At 42.3% G+C, this 24,300-nt stretch overlaps 1 protein-coding gene across 1 annotated transcript; it reads left to right on the top strand.

Moving 5' to 3' along the window:
- Positions 1-3,793: 3,793 nt before the first annotated feature.
- Positions 3,794-24,197, top strand: P2RY4 (pyrimidinergic receptor P2Y4). The gene is made up of 2 exons (XM_073640935.1): positions 3,794-4,065; positions 22,135-24,197. Exon 2 carries the CDS (start codon positions 22,190-22,192, stop codon positions 23,774-23,776), a length of 1,587 nt encoding a protein of 528 aa, XP_073497036.1. The 5' UTR covers positions 3,794-4,065; positions 22,135-22,189; the 3' UTR covers positions 23,777-24,197.
- Positions 24,198-24,300: the final 103 nt, after the last annotated feature.

Raw genomic sequence — 24,300 nt, 5'->3', positions numbered from 1 at the left:
GTTCTTCATTTTAAATATTGTATTTGTTCCTGTATTGTTTTTTTTACTACAAAATAGATATGTGCAGTGTGCATAGGAATTTGTTCATAGTTTTCTTTAAAAACTATATTCCGGCCCTCCAATGGTCTGAGGGACCGTGAACTGGCCCCCTGTTTAAAAAGTTTGAGGACCCCTGACATAGACCGTTGCAGTATAATCCCCCCATCCCCATTGAAATGATTTAATAATTATTCCTGACCACCCTGGTTATACTATACCCCTACCCTGCAATAATCATCCTCCTCCCTCTGGGATTATTATCACACATCTTCTTTACTATATTAATTAATGGGTTATTCTCCAAAAAAAGAAGTTATTACCTACTCGTATCTGTAGGACAGAGGATAGGATGCAGATCGCTGGGAGTCTGGCCATAGGAGTGGAGGGGGGCCTCTGGGACCCTGTCCCTAACAGAGAGTAGGCGCACATATGCTGCACATTGTCTATGGGATTGCTGAGTATAGTGCACAGCTATTTACAGCAGTCCCATAGACAATGAATGAAGGAATGGTCGAGCATGCACACCCCTGCTATATTCTGGATGGGACTGCAGGTCTTTTGGAATCACTGGGGTCCCAATGGTCATACCCCCACCAATTATCAAGTTCTATGCTATAAATAGTGGATAGTTACATTTTTTGACAATAACTCTTTAATCACCCCCCACTGAAAATTATAATAACATCCCATACAGTGCACCCCTGTTATATAAATATATTTTACTAAAATCAATCACCATATTCCCATCCCAAAAGATCCAGAGCGCTGTTGTGCAACTTTGTCGCATCACATACATAACCTTTTGAGCACTGTGACCAGTGTGACACAACCAGATGGAAACAAACCAGTGACTGACTGACAGCAGCGCTCAACAACCTGGAGTGCAGCACTCAAGCAGGAAGAAAGAAGAGCTTTACGGCTTCAAGGCCGCATTTTAGAGATTTTGATGTGGCCGTACATTTGCATCACTAATCCCCCTATATACAATTCCACCACTGTCAGCTTGGGGCCACTGTGAAACAAGTGTGTCAAGGCCTCCCTGCTTTTATGGTGAAAAAGTTGCAGATTACATATATAAATAACTCATCTGATTAGAGTCGTTTTGTGTTATTTCTTCTCCATCCTGTCAGACCTTCATGTTGACATCTTCCAGCCATGACTCGTCTTGCTGCACTGATCACCGTAGCCGTGCAGGTAACAAGGTCACATATATTGTATTTATACTTTTGTCTCCTGAATAAAAAAATCCCCCTCACATTGCCCTTGAATACAAATAGGGACCCCATCAATATACGGTCAGCCTTGCAAAATATTCATTGATAAGCCAGTACTGTCCACTTCATCAACTAACTAGCCACTTTTCTAAAGACCTATAAATAAATATACATTCATTAGCCACTGTGACGCTCCCCAAAATTCATAATAAATCTCTGTCCTTTGTCCTCAATCTCAACCCCTCAATTTATTGTAAGTCTCTCCTGTGTCCCAGGGGCACACATATGTATCACTGGGCCCCATAGCAAAAGTTCTAATTGGGACCCCACCTCTTCCTCAAAATAATATTCAGTAGAGTAGTCGACGTTATAACACCCAATTTATATAAACGGAGAGGGACATGTATTGTGGCACGTACACAGTAATTATATCCCTATTGAAACCCCTTTGTGTTCTCCCCCATGATACTTTTTTCATGGCCATTATGATGCTATCAAAATACATGCCCCAAACACAGAATATGATATCACAACAGTGAATCCTCTACATGCACACAATTTCACCCCACAGCCCCGCACTCATACAGTAGGATGACTCTACAGAGCCTCCAGCAAAGTATAATACCCCCACAGTGTTCCCAACATGGCATAATATCCCCACTGCATGATGTCCCCATAGTTCCCCAACACTCAATTAGATGGCCCCCACTGTCCGCTGCAGATCTAGAAGAGCTCAGTTGTTGATCTGTGTATAACCCGTTCACACCACTGATTTCTGTGTACATTGTGTAGTGACAGAGAGCTGCTAATCAGTGCTGAGAGCAGGGTTGGACTAGGAGGCACAAGACCAGTTGTCCTGTAGTGATAATCTCCAGTTGATAAAACCCTGATTGTATTGAAACAGTAAAACACAGCCCAGTAAATAACACATCACAGTAATCAGGCTCTTTGCTCCTACATTATGGTGGTCTCAGATTACATAGCAAAAGCAGCATGTTGGAGAGATATAAACTCTGATTCCGGCGATGTGTCACTTACTAGGCTTCCTGTGGTCTTGATAAAATCACTGTTTATCAGCAGAAGATTATCACTAAGAGAACTAGAAAACCTGCTGCAATGTAGTCCTCTAGATTCATGAGCTCTTCATAATTCCACCCCCCCCCCCCCACTGACTGACACTGTGCATAGCTTTCTGACTATGCTCAGTGGCACAGTGTACACAGAAGGCTGCTAATCAGTGATGTGGGCGGAGTTAATCAGAGCTCAGCATTCAGAGAACTGCTAGATCTGCGGCAGATAAAAGGGATTTTATTAAAACTACAGCAAGCAGCCCAGTAAGTGATACATCACTGGAATCAAGGTATCTCCCTCTACATCATGATGCTCTTAGATGGGGTCGCAAAAAAACAGATGACAAATTCCCTCTAAGCTTGCTGCCCCTTAATGCTGTGACTGCTTCTGCTACTGAATATCGTTCCTGCTCTCTCTGAATATTATGCCTATTGCACATTGAATGACAGAACAATCATGAGCTGTGTTTAGGGGTGTAATGATCGCTGTCACATAAGAATGCAGCCGCGACTTGGCCCAGAGGGAAAGGGGGCCCGCCTCATGGCACAGAAGCAGTTAACCACTGTGGCACGGCAGTGATCCCTTAGCTCCCTGCTCCATCTCCAGCTCTGATAGGTCACATGCCGCTTAAAACTTGTTTTCTATCAGAGTTTGAGAGTGTGAAGGGCACCAAGTGGGCTGCAGGGAAAAGAAGAAGGATTTCGCAGCTGGGGCAAAGGGGGCATTAGTATTATTATTGCATGGGGCAAAGGGGGCATAAATATTATTGTATGAGTGCCTTATTACCATTGTATGGGGAAAAGGGGCCTAAACATGAAACCAAAAACCTGGTTGTTGTGGTCAGGTGGCCTAGATCCAAAATTTGCCCTGGGGCCCATATAACTCTAGTTACACGCCTGACTGTGAAATATGAACATCTAAAAGTAGAAAAGTGTAATGGAAGTAGAACTGTGTCCCTGGGGTATTCCTGAGATGCCTAAATGTATGCCTCAAATATTCTTTCCTCTGATATTCTTTTGTTGATAATATAGACCTTTAAGCTATAACCAATTCTAAAGCAGCATGTACTTTGCTTTATTTTATGTTACTTGCCTATATAGTGCTATTAATTCCATAGCTCTTTACAGACATATGTCTTTGATACTGATTGTAATGAGATGTGTACACTTAGGGTATATAGTTACATATATACTTGAATCTCTTATTTTGTATACATTTTTCTGACATTTAAATAAAAAGAAAAACCTTGGACACTTTTTTCTGACTTTTGCAATAGAAATTTTTTTTTCTACTATAAACTTTAACACAGGTTAAACATGTCTTTATCAGGAAATGGTGTTGTTGCCTATATTCCTGCACACAACTGTGTGGTTTTCTGTGCTTGTATCTGTTGTGATCTACCCAAGCATTACCCTGTCCCTTCCCCTGCCCCCAATAACTGTCTATCCCACCCCTGGTGACATCACTCTGAGCTTCACAAGAATGTCTTCATGTAGAAACTCAGGAGCAGACACTAGAGGAGACCACATGTGAAGACGTCTCATGTACAGAACATCAGCTTCCCATTGAGCCCGCTGTGTGCGAATATTATCAGCGCAGAGAATAACTCAACAGGGAACAGATCAGATTTCTAAAGCTGATTGACAGACGCTCATGAAGTTGATAGGAGCTGCGATGTTCATGAAGAACGAACCATAAAGATGCTGGAAAGTAAAGTGGAGACTCCAAATTACATCCACAGGTAAGACTATGTGATAGATCTGCACCAATGCAGCTTGTAGAGGACCACAAGGGTGGGGACGTCCCTATACATAGTGATTACACCTATGGATGGGGATGTCCTTATACATAATGATTACACCTATGAATGGGGATGTCCATATAGGTAATGATTACATCTTTGGATGGGGATGTCCATATACATAATGATTACACCTATGGATCGGGATGTCCGTATACGTAATGATTACACCTATGGATGGGGATGTTCTTATACGTAATGATTACACCTATGGATGGGGATGTCCTTATACATAATGATTACACCTATGGATGGGGATGTCCGTATACATAATGATTACACCTATGAACGGGGATGTCCATATAGGTAATGATTACATCTTTGGATGGGGATGTCCATATACATAATGATTACACCTATGGATCGGGATGTCCTTATATGTAATGATTACACCTATGGATGGGGATGTCCGTATACGTAATGATTACACCTATGGATGGGGATGTTCTTATACGTAATGATTACACCTATGGATCGGGATGTCCTTCTACATAATGATTACACCTATGGATGGGGATGTCCTTATACATAATGATTACACCTATGGATGGGGATGTCCTTATACATAATGATTACACCTATGAATGGGGATGTCCATATAGGTAATGATTACATCTTTGGATGGGGATGTCCATATACATAATGATTACACCTATGGATCGGGATGTCCGTATACGTAATGATTACACCTATGGATGGGGATGTCCTTATACATAATGATTACACCTATGGATGGGGATGTCCGTATACATAATGATTACACCTATGAACGGGGATGTCCATATAGGTAATGATTACATCTTTGGATGGGGATGTCCATATACATAATGATTACACCTATGGATGGGGATGTTCTTATACGTAATGATTACACCTATGGATGGGGATGTCCTTATACATAATGATTACACCTATGGATGGGGATGTCCGTATACATAATGATTACACCTATGAACGGGGATGTCCATATAGGTAATGATTACATCTTTGGATGGGAATGTCCATATACATAATGATTACACCTATGGATCGGGATGTCCTTATATGTAATGATTACACCTATGGATGGGGATGTCCGTATACGTAATGATTACACCTATGGATGGGGATGTTCTTATACGTAATGATTACACCTATGGATCGGGATGTCCTTCTACATAATGATTACACCTATGGATGGGGTTGTCCTTATACATAATGATTACACCTATGGATGGGGATGTCCGTATACATAATGATTACACCTATGGATGGGGATGTCTGTATACATAATGATTACACCTATGGATGGGGATGTCCTTATACATAATGATTACACCTATGGATGGGGATGTCCGTATACATAATGATTACACCTATGGATGGGGATGTCTGTATACACAATGATTACACCTATGGATGGGGATGTCTGTATACATAATGATTACACCTATGGATGGGGATGTCCGTATACATAGTGATTACACCTATGGATGGGGATGTCCGTATACATAATGATTACACCTATGGATGGGGATGTCCATATACATAGTGATTACACCTATGGATGGGGATGTCCGTATACATAATGATTACACCTATGGATGGGGATGTCCATATACATAGTGATTACACCTATGGATGGGGATGTCCGTATACATAATGATTACACCTATGGATGGGGATGTCCGTATACATAATGATTACACCTATGGATGGGGATGTCCGTATACATAATGATTACACCTATGGATGGGGATGTCCATATACATAGTGATTACACCTATGGATGGGGATCTCCGTATACATAATGATTACATCTATGGATGGGGATGTCCGTATACATAGTGATTACACCTATGGATGGGGATGTCTGTATACATAATGATTACACCTATGGATGGGGATGTCCTTATACATAATGATTACACTTATGGATGGGGATGTTCTTATATGTAATGATTACACCTATGGATGGGGATGTCCGTATACATAATGATTACATCTATGGATGGGGATGTCCATATACATAATGATTACACCTATGGATCGGGATGTCCTTATATGTAATGATTACACCTATGGATGGGGATGTCCGTATACGTAATGATTACACCTATGGATGGGGATGTTCTTATACGTAATGATTACACCTATGGATCGGGATGTCCTTCTACATAATGATTACACCTATGGATGGGGATGTCCTTATACATAATGATTACACCTATGGATAGGGATGTCCGTATACATAATGATTACACCTATGGATGGGGATGTCTGTATACATAATGATTACACCTATGGATGGGGATGTCCGTATACATAATGATTACACTTATGGATGGGGATGTCCGTATACATAATGATTACACCTATGGATGGGGATGTCCGTATACATAATGATTACACCTATGGATGGGGATGTCCGTATACATAGTGATTACACCTATGGATGGGGATGTCCGTATACATAGTGATTACACCTATGGATGGGGATGTCCGTATACATAGTGATTACACCTATGGATGGGGATGTCCGTATACATAATGATTACACTTATGGATGGGGATGTTCTTATATGTAATGTTTACACCTATGGATGGGGATGTCCTTATACATAATGATTACACCTATGGATGGGCATGTCCATATACGTAATGATTACATCTTTGGATGGGGATGTCCGTATACATAATGATTACACCTATGGATGGGGATGTCCGTATACATAGTCATTACACCTATGGATGGGGATGTTCTTATATGTAATGATTACACCTATGGATGGGGATGTCCTTATACATAATGATTACACCTATGGATGGGGATGTCTGTATACATAATGATTACACCTATGGATGGGGATGTCCATATACGTAATGATTACATCTTTGGATGGGGATGTCCGTATACATAGTGATTACACCTATGGATGGGGATGTCCGTATACATAGTGATTACACCTATGGATGGGGATGTTCTTATACGTAATGATTACACCTATGGATCGGGATGTCCTTATACGTAATGATTACACCTATGGATCGGGATGTCCTTATATGTAATGATTACACCTATGGATGGGGATGTCCTTATACATAATGATTACACCTATGGATGGGGATGTCCATATACGTAATGATTACATCTTTGGATGGGGATATCCGTATACATAGTGATTACACCTATGGATGGGGATGTCCGTATACATAGTGATTACACCTATGGATCGGGATGTCCTTATACGTAATGATTACACCTATGGATCGGGATGTCCTTATACATAATGATTACACCTATGGATGGGGATGTTCTTATATGTAATGATTACACCTATGGATGGGGATGTCCTTATACATAATAATTACATCTATGGATGAGGATGTCCGTATACATAATGATTACACCTATGGATCGGGATGTCCTTATATGTAATGATTACACCTATGGATGGGGATGTTCTTATACGTAATGATTACACCTATGGATCGGGATGTCCTTATACGTAATGATTACACCTATGGATGGGGATGTTCTTATATGTAATGATTACATCTATGGATGGGGATGTCCTTATACATAATGATTACACCTATGGATGGGGATGTCCGTATACATAGTGATTACACCTATGGATGGGGATGTTCTTATACATAATGATTACACCTATGGATGGGGATGTCCATATACATAGTGATTACACCTATGGATGGGGATGTCTGTATACATAGTGATTACACTTATGGATGGGGATGTCCGTATACATAATGATTACACCTATGGATGGGGATGTCCTTATACATAATGATTACACCTATGGATGGGGATGTCCATATACGTAATGATTACATCTTTGGATGGGGATGTCCGTATACATAGTGATTACACCTATGGATGGGGATGTCCGTATACATAGTGATTACACCTATGGATGGGGATGTTCTTATAAGTAATGATTACACCTATGGATCGGGATGTCCTTATACGTAATGATTACACCTATGGATCGGGATGTCCTTATACATAATGATTACACCTATGGATGGGGATGTCCGTATATATAATGACTACACCTATGGATGGGGATGTTCTTATATGTAATGGTTACACCTATGGATGGGGATGTCCTTATACATAATAATTACATCTATGGTTGGGGATGTCAGTATACATGATGATTACACCTATGGATCGGGATGTCCTTATACATAATGATTACACCTATGGATGGGGATGTTCTTATATGTAATGATTACACCTATGGATGGGGATGTTCTTATACGTAATGATTACACCTATGGATGGGGATGTCCTTATACATAATGATTATACCTATGGATGGGGATGTTCTTATATGTAATGATTACACCTATGGATGGGGATGTCCTTATACATAATAATTACATCTATGGATGGGGATGTCCATATACATAATGATTACACCTATGGATCGGGATGTTCTTATACGTAATGATTACACCTATGGATGGGGATGTTCTTATACATAATGATTACACCTATGGATGGGGATGTTCATATACGTAATGATTACACCTATGGATCGAGATGTCCTTATACGTCATGATTACACCTATGGATCGGGATGTCTTTATACGTAATGATTACACCTATGGATGGGGATGTCCTTATACGTAATGATTACACCTCTGGATCGGGATGTCCGTATATATAATGATTACACCTATAGATGGGGATGTCCTTATACATAATGATTACACCTATGGATGGGGATATCCATATACTTAATGATTACATCTTTGGATGGGGATGTCCGTATACATAATGATTACACCTATGGATCGGGATGTCCTTATATGTAATGATTACACCTATGGGTCGGGATGTTCTTATACGTAATGATTACACCTATGGATCGGGATGTCCTTATACGTAATGATTACACCTATGGATGGGGATGTTCTTATACGTAATGATTACACCTATGGATGGGGATGTCCTTATACGTAATGATTACACCTATGGATCGGGATGTCCTTATATGTAATGATTACACCTATGGATCGGGATGTTCTTATACATAATGATTACACCTATGGATGGGGATGTCCTTAGACATAATGATTACACCTATGGATGGGGATGTTCTTATACGTAATGATTACACCTATGGATCGGGATGTCCTTATACGTAATGATTACACCTATGGATCGGGATGTCCTTATACATAATGATTACACCTATGGATCGGGATGTCCGTATACATAATGATTACACCTATGGATGGGGATATCCTTATACATAATGATTACACCTATGGATGGGGATATCCATATACTTAATGATTACATCTTTGGATGGGGATGTCCGTATACATAATGATTACACCTATGGATCGGGATGTCCTTACATGTAATGATTACACCTATGGATCGGGATGTTCTTATACGTAATGATTACACCTATGGATCGGGATGTCCTTATACGTAATGATTACACCTATGGATGGGGATGTCCTTATACATAATGGTTACACCTATGGATGTGGATGTTCTTATACGTAATGATTACACCTATGGATCGGGATGTCCTTATAAGTAATGATTACACCTATGGATCGGGATGTCCTTATACATAATGATTACACCTATGGATGGGGATGTCCTTATACATAATGATTACACCTATGGATGGGGATGTCTGTATACATAATGATTACACTTATGTATGGGAATGTCCATATACATAATAATTACACCTATGGATGGGGATGTCCGTATACGTAATGATTACACCTATGGATGGGGATGTCCTTATCTATAATGATTACACCTATGGATGGGGATGTTCTTATACATAATGATTACACCTATGGATCGGGATGTGCTTATACGTAATGATTACACCTATGGATGGGGATGTTCTTATACGTAATGATTACATCTATGGATGGGGATGTCCTTATACATAATGATTACAACTATGGATGGGGATGTCCTTATCTATAATGATTACACCTATGGATGGGGATGTTCTTATACATAATGATTACACCTATGGATCGGGATGTGCTTATACGTAATGATTACACCTATGGATGGGGATGTTCTTATACGTAATGATTACATCTATGGATGGGGATGTCCTTATACATAATGATTACAACTATGGATGGGGATGTCCTTATCTATAATGATTACACCTATGGATGGGGATGTTCTTATACATAATGATTACACCTATGGATCGGGATGTGCTTATACGTAATGATTACACCTATGGATGGGGATGTTCTTATACATAATGATTACACCTATGGATGGGTATGTCCTTATACATAATGATTACACCTATGGATGGGTATGTCCTTATACATAATGATTACACCTACGGATGGGGATGTCCTTATACGTAATGATTACACCTATGGATCGGGATGTTCTTATGCGTAATGATTACACCTATGGATCGGGATGTGCTTATACGTAATGATTACACCTATGGATGGGGATGTTCTTATACGTAATGATTACACCTATGGATCGGGATGTCCTTGTACATAATGATTACACCTATGGATGGGGATGTCCTTATACGTAATGATTACACCTATGGATGAGGATGTCCGTAAACATAATGATTACACCTATGGATCGGGATGTCCTTATATGTAATGATTACACCTATGGATGGGGATGTCCTTATACGTAATGATTACACCTATGGATGAGGATGTCCGTAAACATAATGATTACACCTATGGATGGGGATGTCCGTATACATAATGATTACACCTATGGATGGTTTACATGTTACATGTACAGTTTCAGATATGCAACCATAAAAATATTACTTTCATAGACTCCTGAACAAGGAGAATGCCCTAGCATCCATCAATATGAGGAATTGCTCTGGATAACAAGGCAGATTTGTCATACCGGACTCTAGGCCAGGACAATGACAGCTCAGGATATGTATTTCTTAAAATATTTTGTGTTATACAGCTTTTACTAACAGGCGGTTTTGCTGAGTTTCTATTATTTTTGTTGGGAAGAATATTCCAATCCTTAGTTCTCTTCTTCCCGTCAGAAAACCCAGAGCTCCATTATATCAGTTTACATCCATCAAGATTTATCGGGATGCAGATAGACCTCGTATAGCTACTGTATGTATTAGTGTATATTCACAGCACATTTACTGCAAGTGTAGCACCCTGAGGATTCGGCTGCTACAGGGGTATTGCACCTCGACCCAGAGGTGTGATATTCCACTCCCGGGTAAGGAAGGAGTGTGGAACTGAGCTCAGATAGACTGCATGCACTACATACATCCCATTCCAGAGGAGCAGGCCGACGGTACTCCCACTTAGAAATGTGCAGGTACAACCGAGCCTGTTCCTGGCTGGAGTGGGAGGGGGGTGGTACATCCCATGTAGTGTAGGGTCAGATAGGGGGAGCAGTCTGGGTAGTGTTAGGAGCTCATTGGGTGCTGGTCACCTGAGCTCACACATAGAGGGATATATAAGGAGGGCACCAACTTAGATCAGGGTCAGACGCTGAGAACAAGTCAGTTGGAGAGGAGAAAGAAGAAAACAGCAGCCCTGGAGAGAGAGAGAGGAGAAAGAAAGAGAAAGACCCAGAGGGGGAAGACTGAAGGGACCCAAGAACCCAAATTAGAGCACCGGGTGAGGAGTCAGCAAGAGGGTACCGGAACCCAAGTTGGTGGGGGCAAAAACAATCCCCAGCCAGAGACCGGAGATCGTGGGCAGCGTTTGCCACGGTCACCCACCACATTCACCCTGAAGGCAAACCACATGAAGGGTCAGGGAACCCAGGGCCAAGGGTTGCCCAAAAGAAGGCCCGAGGGAGCTGGACCTAGGTGAATCACTGGTGGGGACGGCTGAAGAAAGGACAGAGGGAGAGCTCAGGGCCACGCTCTGGACTTGTTTGGGGGTTGACCGGATCCAGGACCTGGTGGACGCAGCACGGCTCGGGTGGTCACTAGCAGCTGGAGTGACCAGTACAACATCAGCAGTAAGTAAACACCCTTAACTGCACAACCCGAGTCTGTCTTCATTGCCGGCTGCACTGCACCACCACAACCCCCATCCTCTGCGCCTGTCCCCTCTGAGGCTATACCCCTCCCGTTGGGGGTTATCCCACCAAGCTGCACATCCACCATCAGCCTCAGCGGACCCTGCTGCAGCGGCGGCCACAGTGACCGCATCACAACGGGTGGCGTAGTCGACACAAAAGAACTTTAATAACATCTGTAGGACTGCCACATAACACTTAGCTTGACGCCCTGGGCACGGGACTGGGTCACAGCCGCTCGGAGACTACAACCCCCCCCCCCATCTGATCCGGTGCCGGGTATTCCCCTCAAAAAGGAATATGTCCCAGGGGGCGCGTCACAAGCAAACTACTAAATTGGTTAAAAACATACTTGTGTCCTCATGACATATTTCTATATACAGTATCTTCCAAGTAGACATGGTTGCCAACTGGCCAAAAATTTCTGGACAGTTTGTAAAAATAAGGCACTTTTTTACCCTGTTGTAAAAAAAATGTGTTTGTGCTTTTTTTTTGTTAAGCTGGAGAGACTTTTACGCCTGCATTTATAACCCTTTTACAGTGAAGGCAGCTTATGTCTTCATATAGGATTTATGGTTTGTAGACATGTATCATTTATAATCTTAATGATTCACTATGGTCATCTAATGTATCAGTAAAAAAGTTTGTCTGTCTGTGATTTTTTTGAGAAGCTGCCCAAAAAAATAAAAAGTAAAGTTGGCAACCCTGCATGTAGAGCAGGCGGTTTTGATCACGGTAGATATATCGGAGCAGTTCAGGTTCTCTACATGTAATCAACATCCAGTTACTCTTTAGGGCTGTTGTTAGTTGGAAGATTTTACTGACCCACCTCAATACCTCACAGAGATCAAGTGTTTTTTTATGGACTGTTTATATTAGTGACAGCTGGTGATTCTGATTTAGATATTTCCTAAAATAGTACCGTAATTAGTGAGAATCACCACTCTGGCACCTGGAACCTGTGAACAAGACGCTCCAGCGCGCTTTTCTTAGTGCTGGCCAAACAATCATAGACCTTTTTCCATTAGTAAAAAGGCATGGGAATAGATGTCAGAGAATTAGGTAGATATAGTGGTACCAGTAAAACATCTGTGCCATCACTTTCAGCCTATGGGTGTCACATCCATGTCTGAACGTACTGCTGCAACCCCTGCCCTGGTCATTAGGCGGCGCTGCACTAACACTTCTATTACTTCTGGACACCGGCAGCATGCAGAGCAGGGATTGCAGTAGTACAGTTACTTCTGGACACCAGCAGCATCCAGAGCAGGGATTGCAGTAGTACAGTTATTTCTGGACACCAGCAGCATGCAGAGCAGTGATTGCAGTAGTACAGTTACTTTGGACACCAGCAGCATGCAGAGCAGGGATTGCAGTAGTACAGTTACTTCTGGACAGCAGCAGCATCCAGAGCAGGGATTGCAGTAGTTCAGTTACTTCTGGACACCAGCAGCATGCAGAGCAGTGATTGCAGTAGTACAGTTACTTCTGGACACCAGCAGCATGCAGAGCAGGGATTGCAGTAGTACAGTTACTTCTGGACACCAGCAGCATGCAGAGCAGGGATTGCAGTAGTACAGTTACTTCTGGACACCAGCAGCATCCAGAGCAGGGATTGCAGTAGTACAGTTACTTCTGGACACCGGCAACATTCAGAGCAGGGATTGCAGTAGCACAGTTACTTCTGGACACCAGCAGCATACAGAGCAGGGATTGCAGTAGTACAGTTACTTCTGGACACCAGCAGCATCCAGAGCAGGAATTACAGTAGTACAGTTACTTATGGACACCAGCAGCATGCAGAGCAGAGATTGCAGTAGTACAGTTACTTCTGGAAACCAGCAGCATCCAGAATAGAGATTGCAGTAGTACAGTTACTTCTGGACACCAGCAGCATCCAGAGCAGGGATTGCAGTAGTACAGTTACTTCTGGACACCAGCAGCATGCAGAGCAGGGATTGCAGTAGTACAGTTACTTCTGGACACCAGCAGCATGCAGAGCAGGGATTACAGTAGTACAGTTACTTCTGGACACCAGCAGCATGCAGAGCAGGGATTACAGTAGTACAGTTACTTCTGGACACCAGCAGCATGCAGTGCAGGGATTACAGTAGTACAGTTACTTCTGGACACCAGCAGCATGCAGAGCAGGGATTGCAGTAGTACAGTTACTTCTGGACACCAGCCGCATCCAGAGCAGGGATTACAGTAGTACAGTTACTTCTGGACACCAGCAGCATGCAGAGCAGGGATTGCAGTAGTACAGTTACTTCTGGACACCAGCAGCATCCACAGCAGGGATTACAGTAGTACAGTTACTTCTGGACACCGGCAGCATCCAGAGCAGGGATTGCAGTAGTACAGTTACTTCTGGACACCGGCAACATTCAGAGCAGGGATTGCAGTAGCACAGTTACTTCTGGACACCAGCAGCATACAGAGCAGGGATTGCAGTAGTACAGTTACTTCTGGACACCCTCAGCATCCAGAGCAGGAATTACAGTAGTACAGTTACTTATGGACACCAGCAGCATGCAGAGCAGAGATTGCAGTAGTACAGTTACTTCTGGACACCAGCAGCATCCAGAATAGAGATTGCAGTAGTACAGTTACTTCTGGACACCAGCAGCATCCAGAGCAGGGATTGCAGTAGTACAGTTACTTCTGGACACCAGCAGCATGCAGAGCAGGGATTGCAGTAGTACAGTTACTTCTGGACACCAGCAGCATGCAGAGCAGGGATTACAGTAGTACAGTTACTTCTGGACACCAGCAGCATGCAGAGCAGGGATTACAGTAGTACAGTTACTTCTGGACACCAGCAGCATGCAGTGCAGGGATTGCAGTAATACAGTTACTTCTGGACACCAGCCGCATCCAGAGCAGGGATTACAGTAGTACAGTTACTTCTGGACACCAGCAGCATGCAGAGCAGGGATTGCAGTAGTACAGTTACTTCTGGACACCAGCAGCATCCACAGCAGGGATTGCAGTAGTACAGTTACTTCTGGACACCGGCAGCATCCAGAGCAGTGATTGCAGTAGCAGTTACTTCTGGACACCGGCAGCATTCAGAGCAGGGATTGCAGTAGCAGTTACTTCTGGACACCAGCAGCATGCAGAGCAGGGATTGCAGTAGCAGTTACTTCTGGACACCAGCAGCATGCAGATCAGGGATTGCAGTAGTACAGTTACTTCTGGACACCAGCAGCATCCAGAGCAGGGATTACAGTAGTACAGTTACTTCTGGACACCAGCAGCATCCAGAGCAGGGATTGCAGTAGTACAGTTACTTCTGGACACCGGCAGCATCCAGAGCAGTGATTGCAGTAGCAGTTACTTTTGGACACCGGCAGCATTCAGAGCAGGGATTACAGTAGTACAGTTACTTCTGGACACCGGCAGCATCCGGAGCAGGGATTGCAGTAGTACAGTTACTTCTGGACACCGGCAGCATCCGGAGCAGGGATTGCAGTAGTACAGTTACTTCTGGACACCGGCAGCATCCAGAGCAGGGATTGCAGTAGCACTTACTTCTGGACACCGACAGCATCCGGAGCAGGGATTGCAGTAGTACAGTTACTTCTGGACACCGGCAGCAGCCAGAGCCGGGATTGCAGTAGTACAGTTACTTCTGGACACCAGCAGCACCCAGAGCAGAGATTGCAGTAATACAGTTACTTCTAGACACTGGCAGCATCCAGAGCAGGGATTGCAGTAGTAGTAGTAGGGATTGCAGTAGTACATTCAGACATGGATGTAACAGTAAGCTAAACACCTTCAGGCTATGTGCCCACGTTGCGGACCTGAAGCATATTTTTTACGCTTCTCCCTGGCGGGAAAATCGCATGCGGATATTACATGCGGTTTTCCCGCCAGGTAGAAGCGTTTGTGAGGCGTCTTTGCATGCATTTCCGCATGCGGGTTATCAAGCACTTCTCCAAGCATCACTTGGAAAAGTGCTTGACAACTTGTTCAGAATGGTAAAAAATAAAAAAATAAACTTTATACTCACCTTCTGATGCATTCTCTGCCCCGTCCGGAGGCTTGAGCGGCTCACGCTGTTGTGTGCAGGACCTGCGGTGACGTCATTGAGTCATGTGGTGGGTCACATGACTCAATGACGTGGCAGGTCCTTCAGACAACAGCGCGACGGAGGGAAAACATCAGAAGATAAGTATAAACTTTATTTTATTCTTTTTTTTACAGGTTCTTTGGTACCCAGGTCTGGATGAGAGTCTCCTCTCATCCAGACTTGGGTACCATCCGCACATTGATTCCGCAGCGCTTCCGCAAAATTAATGAACATGCTGCGGATTTTTGACCGCAACATATACGCTGCGGAAAAATCCGCAGCATGGGCATTGACATTGCGGAATGCCATTGGGGACCATGGGGTGCGGATATACATGCGTTTTTCAAGCGTTTACGCTGCGGAAATTCCGCAGCATATACGCTTGAAAAACGCTACGTGGGCACACAGCCTCACGGTGTTGGCATCCAGCAGTAAAAGCAGTGTTAGTGCAGTGCCGTCTAGCGACCAGGGTAGGTATTGCAGCAGTACGTTCAGACACGGATGTGCCAGAGGACCTAATCACACAGCTGTATTATACGTATTTGTAGGTACATAGTAGTACAAACGCCTTCATACGGAGACCTGCAGAGTGTAACAAGGAAGTGCAGCTCTAGAGGGAGAACTACAACCTCGGTGCACAGCCGTACAGTCAGGACAACACTCACTGCACAGAGCTCTGTAACCAGTCTGTTCCTTGTAGGCAATGTGGCTAATCCCAACAGCTGTGCCTATCTGGCTTTACATAACATCTGACATTGGAAGCCATAGCTGATAGCGTCTCGATAGGGCTATGTCCTATATGTTCTTGACCTGTGTTCTCCTATACGTACAGAATAAAGGAAAAGCATCCTTGTTAGTACAAGAAGTTGCATACAGAAGCTGTCGCTGAAGTCTTAAGACGTCCATAATGGCTTCCAGCTGTTGATGGGCTTATGTCAGGAACATAAAATGGGATGTAATTCAGTAACAGCTGTTCACTTTCTGAATTGTGTTCTTATTCCCAGAACATTTTTGTCATTAGGTAATGGGAAAGATTCTGTGTATTTTTCACAGAGCATCATTTCCACCATAATGCTTTTAGTACACTTCTAAATTGGGTACTGGTCTAGTTGCATGCCTCGGTTTGGACATGTACCCCTAAGTGCACACAACGGTTTCCAACTTGACGTTTTATTTTTTCTGGACAGCTTATCAAAAAATCCCAGACAGAGAATATTTTTTCCGGACACATTGGAAAACCATAATAAATCATTATGATTATCAGTGATCCATGTCTCCAGCCAATAATTCTGATATAGACATCAGATGAATTCACTGTAAATTGTAAAATGATGATAATTATGGTCAAAATAATCTGTATAAGTTTCTTCAGCTTCAAAAAAAATCACGGACATCTTCATTTTTTTCTACGGACAGGGCAAAAAAGTGTCCTATATTTATGGACTAACCTGGAATTTCTGGACGGTTGGTAACCCTGACCCACACTTTTTAGAGTAAAACGGCAAGAAAAATTTTGCACTGGAGGATGGTAGAAATTGTAGTACATCAAGGTTATTTCCCATTTATACCATAAAGCGCAACTTTAAAGAGGACATGGCAAAACGGACATGTTTTGCTCGTTTTACTCCTGCTGCTCCCCTAACGATTCCATTTATATATATATGTTTTTTTTTATTAAATTCGCTGAACAGTTCCCCAGAAATTGCCTTTTTTATATAGCGATTATTTTTATAGTTTGTATCAAAGGTGCATGGATCACTGGGTAATAATAGAGAGCAGCCTAAAGAGGCACCCCAGATAATACTTGTTTCTAGCTTAACCCCTTTCCAACATGTGCCGTACATGTACGGCACATGTCGGGTCTCTCCCTTTGGTGCGAGCTCCAGTGCTGAGCCCGCACCTTTCCGGGGACATTACAGCTGATCTGATCAGTCGTCTTGTGCCCCTAACAGCCGTGGGTGGAATCTCTGACAGCGGCATTTAACATGGCCGCGGCGGAAGGATGTTATAAGTCATGCCCATCGGCGCCTGTGTCACAAGACCGCGAGTCGCCAATGGGTTGGTATGACAACCCGGGGTCTGCAGGAGACCCCTGCAGTTGTCATTGCCGGGAGGCAATGAGCACCACCCAGCAGTCGACACTCATAACATGTGAGCAATTCTGATACACACAGGCGATCAAATGATAGATATGTATCAAATGTAGATATAGTATATCTTGACTTCAGCAAAGCATTTGACAAAGTATCTCACATCATCCTTATTGAAAAAATGACCAAGTATGCAATGGACCAGGCAACTGTTAGGTGGATTCATAACTGGCTTAGTGATCGGACTCAAAGGGTGGTTGTAAATGGCTTCACATCCAGCTGGATGAATGTCTCAAGTGGGGTACCACAGGGCTCCGTCCTGGGACCTGTACTGTTCAACATCTTTATCAATGATTTAGATGAAGGAATTGAGGGTAAACTGATTAAATTTGCTGATGACACAAAGCTAGGAGGGATAGCTAATACTAGAGAAGAGAGAGAGAGGATTCAAAAAGACCTAAATAAACTGGAGCAGTGGGCAGCAACCAACAGAATGGTTTTTAACAGGGAAAAATGCAAAGTACTACATCTGGGCAATAAAAATGAAAAAAGCATATACAGAATGGGAGGAATAGAGCTGAGCAACAGTACATGTGAAAAAGACTTAGGTATACTAATAGATCATAGACTGAACATGAGTCAACAGTGTGATGCAGCAGCAAAAAAGGCAAATACAATTCTGGGATGTATTAACAGAAGCATACAGTCTAGATCACGTGAAGTCATTATCGGTCTTTACTCCTCTTTGGTCAGACCTCATCTGGAATACTGTGTACAGTTTTGGGCACCACATTTTAAAAAAGACATCGACAAACTGGAGCAAGTTCAGAGAAGAGCGACCAGAATGGTGACTGGTCTGCAAACCATGTCCTATGAGGAACGGTTGCAGGATTTGGGAATGTTTAGCTTGCAAAAAAGAAGACTGAGAGGAGACTTAATAGCTGTCTACAAATATGTCAAGGGCTGTCACATTGTAGAAGGATCATCTTTATTCTCATTTGCACAAGGAAAGACTAGAAGCAATGGGATGAAACTAAATGGGAGGAGACACAGATTAGATATTAGAAAAAACTTTTTGACAGTTAGGGTGATTAATGAGTGGAACAGGCTGCCACGAGAGGTGGTGAGTTCCCCTTCAATGGACGTCTTCAAACAGAGGCTGGACAGACATCTGTCTGAGATGATCTAGTGAATCCTGCTTTGAGCAGGGGGTTGGACCAGATGACCCAGGAGGTCCCTTCCAACTCTACCATTCTATGATTCTATGATTCTATGATTCTATGATTGCAGCTTCTTGAAACAAGCAAAAAGTAAAAAAATAAATAAATTTAAATATTAAAAAAAATCACCCCCCTTTTGCCCCATTCAAAATATAACAATAAAAAAAATCAAATATACACATATTTGGTATCGCCACGTTCAGAATTGCCCGATCTATCAATATATAAAAAGAATTAATCCGATCGGTAAATGGTGTAATGAGAAAAAAATCAAAACGCCAGAATAACGGGCGGTCAAAACATCGTATCTACTCCAAAATGGTATCAATAAAAATGTCTGCTCCACGCAAAAAATAAGCCCTCACCCGGCCTCAGATCCCGAAAAATGGAGACGCTATGGGTCTCGGAAAATGGCTACTTTTTTTTTTTTTTTTTAACAAACTTTGGATTTTTTTTTCACCGCTTAAATAAAAATGAACCTATACATGTTTGGTATCTACAAACTCGTAATGACCTGGAGAATTATAATGGCAGGTCAGTTTTAGCATTTAGTGAACATGGTTAAAAAAAAAAAACAACATCTGTGGTATTGCACTTTTTTTGCAATTTCACCGCACTTGGAATTTCTTTCCCGTTTTCCAGTACACAATATGGTAAAACCAATGGTGTCGTTCAAAAGTACAACTTGTCCCTCAAAAATAAGCCCTCACATAGCCATATTGACCAAAAAATAAAAAAGTTATGGCTCTGAGAAGGGGAGCAAAAAACGAAAACGCAAAAACTGAAAATGGCCGGGGGTGAAGGGGTTAAAACCTACTTTACTAAATTGCATGCACTGTTCCTGAATTACCTGCTGTCCATCACAAATCTGCTTCACTTGCAGACTGCATTCACCGTTCTAGTAATTTCTGTTCTTAAACTGCATGAGCTCGAATCTCCTGGCAGCCCCTGCTGGTTCATTGTCTCTACAGAGCATGCTTTGCTGTGGAGCAGCTTCAGTTGTATTAGATATACTGCAAAGTAGGTTTCTATTAAATGCACATCAGCAGCATCTACAGGGAAATGTAAGATGATAATTACTAGCCCAAAATACTTCAGGTTAAAAAAAAGGCCCCGGATGCATCAATTGCACATTACAGAAAAAGAACCCAAGTCCCTATTTTAAAATCATAAAAAACAAAATTTACAGAAGATGGACGACTATCAGTAGTGAGCGTGACCTACTGCACAATATACTACTATTCCTTTGTATCTGGGCCCAACAACATTGCTTAAAAGCAAAACAAATATTTTACTTTGGCCCTGGCTACAAAAATAATTGTAATGAAGTCCTCTGTTTACTATAAGCATCTGCCTAAGCCCTAATTTGCAAACTAATTATCCATAAATGGTATCCAAACAAAGCGTCTACTAGGAACAAAAACCCTACAACCTTAACTTAGCACAGAATAAGAAATAAACAGTTACAATCTCTATAATCAGCACGTTGATTGGAGGATCACAATACTGTGATATGGCTAGTACAAGGCCTTTGGGGTAGGAGCATGACACAGAGACTCTCTCTGAAAACCTCTGAGTTGCTGATACAAAGAAATCTAATCCGGAACTCCCAGATAATGAATGAAAGGATAGAAATACTTACTTTTTGGATTGCACTATAAATAAATGTTGCAGTCTTGGATTTGGGACCTTCATCAGACAGATTGCCTAATTTTATGGAGAAAGTAGTGTAAGGCGCTGAATTAATAACACTTCAATGTTACAAACACTTTCAATGCTTGTACTTCCTTAAAGGGAACCTGTCACGTTGTACATGCAGTCCGATCTGTGTACAGCATGGTATAGAGAAGGAGGAGATGAGCTGAATGATAAATGGGTCTGTAGGAAAAGATTCAGTAGGACTTGTAATCTATTGACTGAAATTCTTGGTGTTTGTAGCATGTGAGTCCAGTAGGTGGTCCTACTCAGTGAATAGGACCGCCCACTGGACTCATATATATACAGACACCAGGAATTTTAATGAATAAAATGCAAGTTTTACTGAAACTTTCTCACAAGAATGTATATTAATCTTATCAGCTCCTCCTGTTCTATAACATTTTGCCTGCAGATCAGATATAATTTTCTACATGACAGGTTTTCATTAATAAGTAGTGGAAACCTCTTCAAACATCAAATAGCTGCTCTGCTTAATGAACGATGCTGTCAGCTGTCATACCCATGCACCCAACACTTCGACATAGTAGCAGGCAGTGTAGTCTGGCAGGAGCCCCCTTTGGAGATGAGGTCCCTGAGTTATTGCCTAGTTTGCTTCACCTTCACCTAACTCAAACCCTGGCTATTAGTGATTTTCATGGAACCATAGATTTGTGAGGGTGATTTTGTTCCATGACTCAGATCAAAACCGGACTTGTCTCTATGATTTTTTTGTTGACACTTGGTCTTAAAAAAGCACGGAAGCTTGAATAGTCCCATAGGTTATACTGTATGTGATGAACGGATGTCTGAATGAGGTCTTAATATTACCACATCATATTTAAAAACTTAATTTTTCTTTTTCTCTTTCAGGATCAGAACATTTCTAAGTTTGTCATGAGATTACTCTCCATCGCCGCCTGATATAATGGATCATTTCTACACAGCTATGCCTAACTCGCCTATCTTTCCACGGAATGAATCTAATCAGACAGTAGAAGCCTGTGTTTTTAATGAAGAATTTAAGTTTTTCTTGCTGCCGGTGTCTTACAGTGCAGTCTTTATACTTGGTTTGCCATTAAATCTTACAGCAATATGGATTTTCTTTGCAAAGATGCGCCCATGGAGCCCTACAACGGTTTATATGTTTCATCTAGCCCTATCCGACACCCTATATCTACTCTCACTGCCTACACTGGTCCAATACTATGCTGACCGTAACAACTGGCCCTTCGGAGAGTCTTCATGCAAGGTTGTCCGCTTCCTCTTCTACACAAACTTGTACTGCAGTATCCTGTTCCTCACCTGTATCAGCGTTCACCGATACATGGGTGTCTGCCACCCGCTATTTACTCTGCAGAGAATGAAGGCGAAATATGCTCATATGTTGTGTGTCGGGGTATGGCTGTCAGTAAGTGCCTGTCTAGTGCCTAATCTTATTTTTGTTACTGTCAGTCCTAATGGTAATGACACGATATGCCATGACACAACAAGGCCTGAGGACTTTGAGAAATATGTTGAATACAGCACAGCAGTTATGAGCCTTCTCTTTGGAGTACCATGTCTTGTGATTGCCGTCTGTTATGGACTCATGGCCAGAAAGTTGATGAAACCAGTAGAAAGTGGCTCTCGCAGGACACTATCCTCCTACAAGAAAAAATCCATAAAAACCATTGCTATGGTACTTACAGTATTTGTCATTTGTTTCCTGCCATTTCATATTACCCGAACATTGTATTATTATTTTCGACTACTAAATGCAAATTGTCAACTACTCAATGTGATAAATGTAGTCTACAAGATAACACGACCCTTGGCCAGTGCCAATAGCTGCTTTGACCCAGTCTTGTACTTCCTGGCCAGTGATAATTATCAGAGGAGACTGACTGCAGCTCTGACAAAACTTTCATGTCCATGTTTAAGACGACTCCTTGCAAGACAATCGGAGCCCCTTCCAAGCAGAAAACGGACTAGTCTAGCCATTATCTCAGCTAAGGACACTAACGTCAATGGCAGCATGGGCAATCTCTTGGCTGTTAGGGAGGAAGAGGGGCAAGTAACTGATTCAGAAGAGGGGAAAAGTGTACAAGAAAACAGTAATAAGCATAGAAGAAAGGAAAGCTGTGAAAAGCCGGAGACAAATAAAAACCAAAGAGACAACGTAGGGAAAGACTCAGAGAGTAGAACGTATGCTGTTCTCACTACAGCAGGAGATAATCAGAGCGACCATCGGAAAGACAGAAATGAATGTATGGAAAGCATAAGTGTGATACATTGCCAGGAGATTAATATTGAAGTTCATTGGAATCAACCTGAACCTAAGTCAGAGAGGAAGAACAGCACTGGAGAATGCAGGGGCCGAAGGAGTTTGAGAAGAATGAAAGAAATGGAGGAGCCAAATCAAAAAGTTCTGGAGGAGAATTCATATGAAGTAGACGGCAGCTCCTCCTGGAACTTACTGGACACTGCTGGGGAGAGGACACTGCAGAGCCTCCCAAATATCTTAATAAAGTAACAACATAGGAACAGTAAAAATGAGAAGCCGACTGTGCTGAAGCCATCAGGAGCTGGACATTAGATTCCATACTGGATTATTGTCTTTGTTCTTAATAGCGCACAATAAGGGAACCTGTCATGCCCAGAAATACTATTTAGTTGCAGATATAGTGGTGATCAACAGCTTAATGGCATTTAAATGATGCTAGCTAGGTTTACTGGAAGCGCAGATGCAGGGAAAAAATTAAGTTATGTTCTTCCTGTAGCCGCTCGCTTCTAGTTATTGGGACGGTGCAGGGAGCTGAACAGTGACCGCTCACTATACAGAAAGTGCGGCTGTAATCACTTCCTCTACATCTTGACTGACGTCCACCTCCGCAGCGTATGTGTCACGGGTTTACTGCGACAGAAAGGGGCCGGAAGACCACGCGGTCTAGTTTCACATACTCCTGCACTGATTAGAAGCACTTTACCATCATATTAAACAGTGCAGGTTTCTTCTAGCAGTGCAGGGGTTAATTTGTGCAGTTGAAACCTCCTGGA

Source organism: Phyllobates terribilis, unplaced genomic scaffold (genome assembly GCF_046119375.1).
Source record: "Phyllobates terribilis strain yellow unplaced genomic scaffold, ASM4611937v1 Scaffold_7__3_contigs__length_470593459, whole genome shotgun sequence".
Classification (NCBI taxonomy): Eukaryota; Metazoa; Chordata; class Amphibia; order Anura; family Dendrobatidae; genus Phyllobates; species Phyllobates terribilis.
The sequence above is the reverse complement of the archived record's forward strand: the minus strand, read 5'-3'. Positions and strand labels throughout refer to the sequence as shown.

Excerpts from the sequence above, each read along its gene's own strand:
- P2RY4 (XM_073640935.1), top strand. The coding sequence starts at position 22,190 with ATGGATCATTTCTACACAGCTATGCCTAACTCGCCTATCTTTCCACGG.